Source organism: Enoplosus armatus, chromosome 23 (assembly GCF_043641665.1).
Source record: "Enoplosus armatus isolate fEnoArm2 chromosome 23, fEnoArm2.hap1, whole genome shotgun sequence".
Taxonomy (NCBI): Eukaryota; Metazoa; Chordata; class Actinopteri; order Centrarchiformes; family Enoplosidae; genus Enoplosus; species Enoplosus armatus.
The window spans coordinates 5962397-5973412 of NC_092202.1; the positions used below are offsets into that span (position 1 = coordinate 5962397).

General features: G+C 43.6%; 1 protein-coding gene across 1 annotated transcript; it reads left to right on the top strand.

The window, feature by feature from the left end:
- The first annotated feature begins 1858 nt into the window (after positions 1–1858).
- On the top strand, positions 1859–9210 carry rbpjb (recombination signal binding protein for immunoglobulin kappa J region b). Its single transcript, XM_070929650.1, has 9 exons — positions 1859–1947; positions 4603–4768; positions 5042–5216; positions 6202–6339; positions 6644–6756; positions 7217–7357; positions 7772–7927; positions 8067–8170; positions 8843–9210. Exons 1-9 carry the CDS (start codon positions 1859–1861, stop codon positions 9165–9167), a joined length of 1407 nt encoding a protein of 468 aa, XP_070785751.1. The 3' UTR covers positions 9168–9210.
- Positions 9211–11016: the final 1806 nt, after the last annotated feature.

Consider the following 11016-nt stretch of genomic DNA (forward strand, 5'->3'; position numbering starts at 1 on the left):
AGGTTTGTAGCTGATTCAACTTGTAGCTTTTTGGGGGGTAGTTGGTTAACAAGGTAACAATTGGAGTTAAATAAATGGGAAAATTTGCAAAACAGTTGTTTTCACAACGAACAGCAGCAGGGCAATTTGATTACCAGCACACTTAAGAGTGCATATAAAGCTGATTATTTAGAGGCTGATCAATTAAAACTGCAATTCAAAATTACTTTAATTGTTGATTAATCTGTTGCTTATTTTCCTGATTAATCGGTTTGTTGTTTGGTCTTTTAAAATGTCATAAAACACTGAAAAATGCTGTTCAGTTCCCGATAACCTAAGGTGGCATTTTCATATTGCTTGTTTTGGCCCGGGACATTTGTTACATGCCTCTTTCCTGCCTATATATATCCTGTTACTATCTAATAAAAGCAAATATGACTTATCTGTGATGTCACCCTTCCTGCAAGTCCGGTGACATGTGGCCTGCAGGCCTGACATCAGCAGGTTTGGTCTGCGTGCTCTTCATATAATCAATCAGAGCTGTGAGCTCAGGAGCCTCCCTGGGGTTATTGTGTCTGTATCTGGCTCGAGTCGTGTGTACCTTTTTCCCTGGCTTGATTTAGGAGAAGAAAATAATTTTCTCCATGTGGTGTGTAAATGGTATCAGATTGCATCGGATCAGTTAAATGGCCTCGAATGTTTGGAATTCTAGGATTGCGCCTCCATCGTTTTCACTTACAGTTGCTGGCGATCAGTGATTCAGAAAATACAGAATAAACATCAGAATGTAATTTTGCTGTGAGACTCAACTTGCAGCTTTTATCCAGAAAAATAATTGTCTCCTCACATTGTGAAGTGAGAAATAAAACATTTCCCAGTCCATTATGGAAATGGCTAAACCAAGTTCCCTCTCGGCCTTCCTCCTCCTCTTCTGTACCCCCCTCCCTCACATACACACTGTGAGGGGCCCCTTGCTTTTCATAACAAAGGCCCTGTCTAACCCGAGCGTGCGGCCCAGTATTGCGTGGCTGAGTGGAAAGCTGTGTGTCTGAGTGGGAAGCCCTCTGAGCACCCCGGCGTGTCAGGTGTCACTGACATCTGTGCATGTGCGCTGATTGGGTCAGGGTGTGTTAATGTCCATGCATGTGATGCGTCTTAATTGTGCATCTAAGCCCGCTCTCTGACCTCTTGCTTTTCAGCCCCAGCACAAGTCCTACTGGCCTCCCAAATATTAAAATAATTTTGGGCTTGTTTGTGTAAAGGAGGTGGGGAGGTGTGGGGGGGTTTGGCACAGTTGACAGCAGTAATTGGAGCGCAGACCTTGCAACATTTTGACACGAGATGAGGAATCTTTGCTGGTGAGCTCAACTCTGTTGTTTTTGTTTTTTCAGCTCTGGTGTTTTCTTTTTTCCCCTTTTTTCTGTCTTTACCTCCCTCCTCCCCCAAACCCCGCTCTTCCTCCTCTCCCTTCTCTTCTCCCCCTTGCTCCTCACTGTCCCTTTGAGCCGGTCATTAACGGTTCAGCCCACCCCCACCTCAAACGGACCCAGCTGGGGGAGAGCATAGCTTTTTTGGCTAGCAGGCTCTGAGGCTTGCCAGAGGTCACTGCGAGTGTACTGTATGTGTGCACGTGCGTTTCTGTATGTGCTCATTCCATACTTCACACTTTTCTCTTTTTTTACCATCTACATTAATGCGTTGCCTTTTAAAACCTGCTCGACGATGCACAGGGACCCCCACACCGACCCTTGAGGCTCCCTCTGCTTCAGCTTTAAGTTTCAACACACCCAGTATCACTTCACCTCATCTGCTGCATCACAAAATAAACACATTTCTCTCTCTCTTTTCTGTCTCCCTCTCTCCATCTGGCAGAGAAGCGATGAGGAATTACCTGAAGGAGCGAGGCGACCAAACTGTCATGATCCTGCACGCGAAGGTTGCACAGAAATCCTATGGCAATGAGAAAAGGTGAGTGAAATGCAAACAGCAGCTTCTTCCCTGGTGTGATTCCTGTTTCCTCAGGCCTTGATAATCATTGAACGTTGTTGGATTTGAGAGAGAAGCTTTTTGAAGGTTTAACGCATTCATAGACGGAAAAATGCACCCAATTTTATCAGTTTGTCTAATCTCTCTGGATCTCTCTGCAGTATAGGATTAACACTTCACATCCTTTCCATTTCACTCTCTTGCTGAGAGTTGGATCAGAAGATCGACACCATTCTCATATCTGTTTGATAAAAAAGAAGCTGCAGCCAGCGTAGCTTAGCCTAAAGACTGGGAACGGGGGGGGAGACAGCTAGTCTGGCTCTGTCCAACAGTAACACAATTCACCAGCTCTGAAGTTCACTAATTATCACGTCATATCTTGTTTGTTTAATCTGTACAAAAACTGAAATGTTAAAACGACAAGTTGTAGCTCTACAGGGGGTGCCAGACTATTTCTTGGCTGGGAGATGGCCAGCTGTTACCCCCTGTTTCTAGTCTTTAAGCTAAGCTAAGCTAATCGGACAGATATGAGGGTGGCATCAATCTGCAAGATGATTGTCATTATGGATGATGACAATGACATATTGTTTGGTACAATGATTGTAAACAGCCATAAAGGGAGTCATTAGCATCATGTAGAAACACAAACATGGTCTCATCTTCTAATCCTTGTCTGCCTTTGAGAAGCGGACCCCCTTCATTGCCAGGAGTTATGGACAGGTAACGTATGTCACTTAAGGGCATCAGACTAAAGGGGGAATGAAAAACACACAATCCAGCTTGCCTCTGTGCAGCGTTGGCATCTCGACCCTTCTGACCTCCCAGGTCAGAGGAGGAAATGAGCGGCGACCTCCTGTGTGAGGCCACGTTCAGGTGAAGGCCGCAGAGAGGCGGAAGGAAAAGGGGGAGGGAGGGAGTCAGGAGTGATGGGAAGAGAGGAGATAAAAGGCTCCCGGGGGAATGCACTGGTTAAACCATGGAGCAGTTAGGGTTCAAGGATGAGAGCAGACAGGTCTCAGAGGTTCACCGGGCAACGTAACCTGTTGCTGTCTTGCTTTGTTGTAATTTCCATGCAAGTGCAGGGTGATCACTACTCTTTTTTTTTTCTCTCTCTCTCTCTCTTCTGCCCTCTTGAACTCTGAAACTCGTCTTTCTCTTCCTCAAACCCTTCCTGTAACTCTGCTCTCACCTTTCTACGTCTCACTCTCAAACTTTTTCCCCTCTTGCTCATTATGCAACTCTCTTCAGCCCTCCATCCTCCGCCTGCTTTCTTGGCCGAGCTGCAGCGCTGCTTGCGATCTCATCAGGCCTATCTCTTGGTCAATCAGACGTTTGCGGGCCAACTCCCGAGACACCTCGGAGAGTTGGAGCACAACAGGAAAGATGGAGAAAGGGTTGAGACTGAGATGAATCCCTCCGATAAATTGTAGCTGTCTTGTCCAGTTAAAGTGACACCAGTGAGGGGAACCATTCAAACACTCTTGTCATTGCTGGATTGTGAGTTGCTCAAAGATGTGCTGATGCAGGGCTTTAAACGTGGGTGCTCAGTTAAAACCACAGTATCTGTAACCAATAGAGCGGATCACAGACAAGTGTCAGAATGAGTTGCTAGTCTCAAAGGGATTTCTGTCACAGTCACAATATTCACTTCACATACGCAAAGTCAGGTTTCTGCCTCTTGTGTGTTCAGAGAACATCCTTTGGCTTGCATAAAAACCCATGTTGTTCATGTCGTATCTGTCTGGCTCACACCTCTGATTACTTGTATCGTAACCAGGGAGCCCAAGAAAGTGGGTGCATGTAGAATGCAAATGTGCTGTCTCCCTCTTTCTAGCTGCCTCTTTCTGTCTGAGCTTTTTATAGGAGGTGAAAGTAGACAAACACCCACAGAGACAGACACTGGTGTTGCGAAATAGGTTGCTTTCCAGTTCCACACTGACGCACATAAATTTATTTGAAGTGTGTTGGTTCAGAGATGATTTGACTTTTGATAAAGGCTAAAGTTGACATTTTTCTTAATGGAGTTCTTTGCTTGACGTCAGAAAATATTCTTAAAGGAGAAGAGCAGTAAAATGTATGAAATCCTGAAATGGAAAAAGTTACCTTTTTGTTGAAATTCTGGTTTATATGAATATTAACAGATCAATTTCATGCTGGACTGCTCATGTTAACATCTGCTAAATTAGCTTGTGGAAAGAGTGTTTAGTTCAATTGCACATATAAGAGAATGTTGATGCAAGTTTCTGACAGTCTTGTTGAAGCTTGGTACAGGTCTGCCCTCTTCTGGTGTAAATGAAGAGATGCACATTGTCTAGTTTGTACTCACTGCTGTTTGTCCAGTGACTATGTCCTGGGAATGTACCTTTCAAAAATATTATTTTTGTTGATATGTTTGATTTTTTTAAGGAAACTTTAGTTTTTTTGTTTTACTTTTGTTTACAGTAACAGGCTGAGATATTTGTTACAGGAGCAAAAAGGGTCACAAACATTTGGTATCTGATGTGGGACTTACTCAGCCGGCTTCTTAAGCATCTGCTAACGTGAGAAAAATGCTGTGAATATCAGTGATGGAGAAAAGAGGGTGTGTTTCAGATGGTTCTAGGGATTTGCATCCTAAATATTTGTGCACGTTTCCAGGTTCTTCTGCCCTCCTCCCTGCGTTTACCTGATGGGCAGCGGCTGGAAGAAAAAGAAGGAACAGATGGAGCGAGACGGCTGCTCCGAGCAGGAGTCGCAGCCTTGTGCCTTCATCGGCATCGGCAACAGCGACCAAGAAATGCAACAGCTAAACTTAGAGGGAAAGGTACAACACACAGTGTCACTCTGTTATGTAACTTCATACAGAAACATGCAGTTACTTACTAGGAGCTGCCATAGCTGCATGTCTTACCTCAAGACACTTGACAGTGGTGACAAATATGTAACAGATGACGTTGTTAATTGAACATGAGCTGCGTTCTTGTATCACTGTAGACTTTTTCTGACCCTTTTCAAGGAAAAGTTGCAGCAGAAATTGATCCAATGTGTTCTGATTTCTCTCCTCTGCCTCCCCAACCATGTGCCCCCTCATCACCAGAATTATTGCACAGCCAAAACCTTGTACATATCCGACTCCGACAAGAGAAAGCACTTCATGTTGTCTGTCAAGATGTTCTACGGCAACAGCGCTGACATCGGTGTCTTCCTCAGCAAGAGGATCAAAGTCATCTCCAAGCCCTCCAAAAAGAAGCAGTCCCTCAAAAACGCTGACTGTAAGTTTGTGCTGGAGATACTGATGACTTCTGATGGCTGTGGGATTGTACACACATAGACTTCCTTTTGTTTGTCAATAGCTGTGGTGTGTGTTGTAATTCAAATGTGGCCTACGTGTTTACTGTTTGGGTGTATTCTTTAACTTTAAGTACTATCAGCTATTGCAACAGATTTCTGACAACAGCAGCATGGATGTAAAAATCACCATCATCGTTTGCTACTCACTCATTTAAGCATAAGGCTAAAAATGATTATGTTGAAGTTAAGCTAAGGTTACTTTAAGAATATCGGTGGGACCTTTTATGAATTTGAATTTATTCAAATTAATTTATTTTTGGAGAGAGGCCTGGCCAAAATGGCAACACAGACACGGTGACCTGAAGGGATAAGAAAAAGAAAAGTATAAAGGATATAAAAGAAGGCACTTAAAGGTATAAAAGCACACTGTTTTTACAGAATTTAAGCTATGAAAAAAAAGAAATTAAGCTATGATTTTAAGCAGTTTCACCTGCCCATCATTCATCATTCCTAACCCTTTTTTATATTGCTGACTTATTTACTTATTTCTCTATAAAATTCACTCTTCTTTTTAAAAAAACTTTTTAGTTATTGTACTTGTACTTTTATTTATTTATTCTATTTGGTGTTATAAATGTTTTAATCTTGATTTTTGAAAGGTGCTGTATAGTTGATTATCCAGTATCGTTATTATTATTATTATTATTATTATTATTATTATTATTATTATTTGACCACTAGAGGTCAGTGTAACTTCACCTGAGAGTCCAGTAACCCAGTTATGTCACATGTGGCACACCTGTAGTGTACTCATCACCTCCTCACGCTGTTAACACAGCTGACGTGTTAGCGACATGTCATGTTTGGGTCATTGTGTAACCTGTCTGTGTGTGTGTGTGTGTGTGTGTGTGTGTGTGTGTGTGTGTGTGTGTGTGTGTGTGTGTGTGTGTTCATGTTTGTCCACAGTGTGCATTGCATCGGGGACCAAGGTGGCACTGTTCAACCGACTTCGGTCCCAAACAGTCAGCACGCGCTATCTACACGTAGAGGGCGGCAACTTCCACGCCAGCTCCCAGCAGTGGGGCGCCTTTTACATCCACCTGTGTGAGTCTCGTTCAGCCTGAGCTGATGGTGAAACACAAACATTAAACAAAAAAGCTTCAAATCATACAGAGTTTCAGCAGGAGTGAAATGAGGAACGTGGTTTGACAGCTTGTCACTTTGTCTTCCCGTTTCTCTCCGTTCGTTGCAACTGTAACTAACGCTGTATTATAGTAATTACACAGCTGCTTCGTCACTCAGAAAAAGAAAGAGATTGATTGATTGAATGTGGGTTTGTAGAAAATGCTGAGGCTTGTGGGTGGTTTGCAGCAGCACTGACTTCTTCCTTCTTCTTCTTCTTCTTCAGTGGATGACGAGGAATCAGAAGGAGAAGAGTTCACTGTGAGAGACGGTTACATCCACTACGGCCAGACAGTCAAGCTGGTTTGCTCCGTCACCGGCATGGCCCTGCCCAGACTGGTAAAAGAAATGCATCATTTGAGACTAGAAAAAACAGAAGTAGAAACTTCAGCTAAGAGAATAAAATAGAGGAACATGACACCAAAATCATTGCAAGTAGGAATTGTTTAAAGGAATAGTTTTTCTGGGGAAATCTTTATTGTATAGACAATGGTCTTCATGTTGTAGAGGCCAACTGTTTCCCCCTTTTACCGTCTTTATGCTAAGCTAAGCTAACGATCTCCTTACTCTTTAATAAACAGATATGAGAGTACAGCACCCACTGAGCTTTCTTTTATTTTCTTCCACCCTTATCTGCTGCCGTCCTTCATTCCCTTCTGACTTCCTTTTAAAGTAATGTGACTTGTTCCTCTTCCTCCCTCCCCCCTATTTTTCCATCCTTCCTTTTCCCTTCTCTCCATTCTCCCATCTATCTTCCAGTTGGCTAATCTCTCCATCTCTCTCTCTGTTCCCGTTTCAGATCATCCGTAAGGTGGACAAGCAGACGGCGCTGCTGGACGCCGACGACCCCGTCTCCCAGCTCCACAAGTGTGCCTTCTACCTGAAGGACACAGAACGCATGTACCTGTGCCTTTCCCAAGAAAGGATCATCCAGTTTCAAGTTAGTGTCTCACCCAAACACACTTCACATCTGCCATCGCTGCACTTCTACACATCAATTCAGTGTCTGAGGTCACTTCGCCCTCAGATCCAGTCAATCTTACACTGTTCAAAGATGATTGAGGATGATTGCTTCAGCATTCTGAAAAAGGAAGTGATCTCTGTACTTTAAGATTGAAAGTTAATTTCAGCTCAATTCTGCATCAATCCTTTGTCTGTCCTTCGGATGCCATTTCTTGTGTGCAGTTCTCTTACCTCCAGCATTTTTACTTATTTAGACGGTTGCAAAGCCAAAGATGGACATTTGATTGCAGTCTTGAGGAGAGTAGTCTTGATTGAGTGTAATTGTTGGTGGTTATGTGTCTGCCCCTGAGGTGCATTAAGGTCGCATCTCCCCTTCTTCCCCTTCTGCTAGGCCACTCCATGCCCAAAGGAACCAAACAAGGAGATGATCAACGACGGCGCCTCCTGGACAATCATCAGCACAGACAAGGCCGAATACACTTTCTACGAGGGCATGGGCCCTGTCCACTCGCCTGTCACCCCCGTGCCTGTGGTAGAGAGCTTACAGGTACACGCTGAAGAGACACAACCCCCAACATGGGAGTTCAGCTTTGTTGTACTTTTGCCGTCCACGTACATCTGCTCACAGTGTAGGTTTAGTCCGTTTTATATCAGCGAGGTTTCTAACTGATCTTTTTTGTCGGCAGCTAAACGGTGGTGGCGACGTCGCCATGCTGGAGCTGACAGGACAGAACTTCACTCCAAATCTGCGGGTCTGGTTCGGAGATGTTGAGGCTGAGACCATGTACAGGTGTGTCTTTACTTTGGTTTCGTTTTTCTTAAAGGTCATACCTGATTTTGGGTAAATGTTCTATGTTCTTTTGTATTCTTTAATTCTCACTTTTTATGCACACTGTCATTTACCAGGGAACTTGAAGGGCCCTTTCCATTTCTTTGCCAAAATGAGATCCATTGTCTGCACCAGACTATCTCAAATTTCTCTTTTTGTCCATTAGCATACAAATTGTCCATTACAACTAATTTGAGGATTTATTAGGGATCATACTGTCATGGAAAGTGACGGGCTTTAAGTTAATGAATATAATGGAGATGAGAATAAGTTAGTATTGTAATTTGAATTGATGAAAGCTTTCAAAATGCTCTCTGTCAGGCTTAATGCTGCAGATCCTGTGAATGCTAATGGCACAATCGGCTGATGCAAGAAATAGCTTTCAGTTTTAGTGATTCAGCTGGTGCTAAAGCTGTATAATCAGCGAAACAGTTGGACCTCCCTGACTGCAGTCCTCCAGCCCATGGTGTTTGAGTTTTTTTAAGATTACGTTTTGGGCAGTTTTGCCTTTTATTATTACTCATTCTGAGTAAAACCCTCAGAGTGACCATCTTTTTTTTTTTGATTTTGTATCAAGAGTAAATCTGATAACTTGAACATCATGTTGTTTCTTTTCCACCAAACTCCCTCCAGGTGTGCGGAGAGCATGCTGTGCGTAGTGCCCGACATCTCTGCCTTCCGCGAGGGCTGGCGCTGGGTGCGGCAGCCCGTCCAGGTGCCCGTCACGCTGGTTAGGAACGACGGCATCATCTACTCCACCACACTGACCTTCACCTACACGCCGGAGCCCGGGCCGCGGCCGCACTGCAGCGCCGCCGGGGCCATCCTGCGGGCCGGAAACTCCAGCCTGCTCAGCAACAGCAGCCAGGAGGCCGGCTCCGGCGTCTACGGCCCCAACAGCACCTCCAACGCAGGAGTCACATCCTCATCCTCCACCGCCGCAGCTGTGGTCTCCTAACGCACACAGGGGGCCACTCAATACAATATGCCTTGAGCGCTAATGTACCGCAAGGTATAAAAAGACTATGGGAAATAATAAACAAAAACTGACTCACTCTAAAGTGCTGCGTATTAATTTTGGATACAAAGAAGCTGAAATGGAAAAATTGGTGGGAGAAAGGAGCAAACGCAGGGGAAATCTGAAGGAGGAGCGACATCGCAACGCTGTCAGCCAATGGGAATAAGCGAAAGTGCTCCTTGACACGCCCTCTCCTGTGGTTACTTTAGGGACCTGCCTATCCAGTTCTGGTGTTTGGAATGAGTGAAGTTCCTGCAGGCTCAGAGCACCAGCACCTTTCTACGGCTGTGAGAATGGAAACCACAACAACAACAATACATCCACCGTGTACAAGAAAATTCTCTTGAAAGTATATTTTTTGCGCCGCCCTGCTCCTTCCCCTCCTCCTCCCCCAACCCCCTCCCACCACTTGTTTTATAATTATTCCTTTTTGTTTTGTGTTATTTTGCATTCATTTGTGGTTTCCTAAAGGGGGCTGGATGTATTGTTGTTGGAGGGAGCGCAAGGATGCAGAGGGACACACATAAAACGTGACGATAACATAGTTTTTATGGACCAAGGATCTTGTATAAGCTTTAGTAAAGGTACATTTTTCTCCATACCTTTTTTGTATTAAACATATAGTACACTTTTGTTACCAAATAGTTTCTATTCTTCCTCTGAGCTTGGGCTTTGTTTTCCCCCTTTGAGGTCCAAAATCCCAACCTGTATGTTGTTGTGACCTTACTACAAACGCCTGCTTTTTCAGTCTTTGGATTGAACTTTTTTTTTTTTCTGTTGGGGGGTGGGGGGGGGGGATTCTGAAGTCTGGGTTGTTTATTTACATAAGCGAAGGTTGCTTTTTTTGTTTATTTGTTTTTTAAATTGGGGATTAACCTCAGAGGGCCTATGTTTTATCATTGGTTTTTATGAAGTCTTTAAAAAGAAAAGCTTTAAGCAACGCCTCTGCCTTGCCTGCAATACTCTATGTGCGCTATGTCTCCTTTGGAAAGTATACACATCAGTACATCTCACATGGAGCCATAGCAACATTTGCAGAATACATCAAAAACTAGACTTCCGTGGTTACGAAAACAAGTCAAGTTTGTCATTTTCAAACTAATGTACCAAGCGTAGTCATTGACTTAAAGGAAAGCCTTAGTACTGTATATTCTTACTGTGTACACAGTCAAACCGGTCACATATCTAATATCCTGTATGTGTTGCTTTATTGGTCACTGTATCAGATAATGTAGTGAAACTTGTCTCTCAAAACTGCACCGAGCGAGGTGTCTTCCAGTGTGTGCTGTAGTTCTGATGGCATTTAACTTCAGTGGTTTTCCAAAAAAAAAAAAAAAAAAAGACTGACACTTTTCAATTTGATGTGGCCTTACTGATAACTTCAATTACAAAGAAAATACTTCACTTTTTTCTTATCTGCTGTTTACTCACCTTGGAAGAACCTGTGCATAGCACACAAACAAGCTAATGCCTCGCTTCTTGTCACTGAGCCGCTTGGAGCTCATCGAACCACCTTGTCACGCAAAGCAGCCTTCTGAAGGATCTCTTAGCCTTCGTTTTTTTTTTTGTGAACAAGTACAATAAGCCCGTTTTTTATTCTCATGCCGGTGCCCAGCACCTTTTCACTTTTGGTACAATGTCTCACGAGCGCTGTAAGCTCTTTTCAGCCTTCTTTTTTAAAAACAAAAAAATCTCCTGTGGTTTATTATCTTTGCAGAAAACAAGTGTGTGTACATTGTAAACTCACTGTCCGAGTAGTTGCACTCATCTGTCTCCATGGCGACCGCGT

Bases quoted from the DNA above. Each gene is read 5' to 3' on its own strand.
- rbpjb (XM_070929650.1), top strand. From the start codon at position 1,859: ATGAGGAATTACCTGAAGGAGCGAGGCGACCAAACTGTCATGATCCTG. The intron at 5,217-6,201 runs GTAAGTTTGTGC...GTTTGTCCACAG, and splicing joins GTCCCTCAAAAACGCTGACT to TGTGCATTGCATCGGGGACC. The intron at 6,340-6,643 runs GTGAGTCTCGTT...CTTCTTCTTCAG, and splicing joins CGCCTTTTACATCCACCTGT to TGGATGACGAGGAATCAGAA.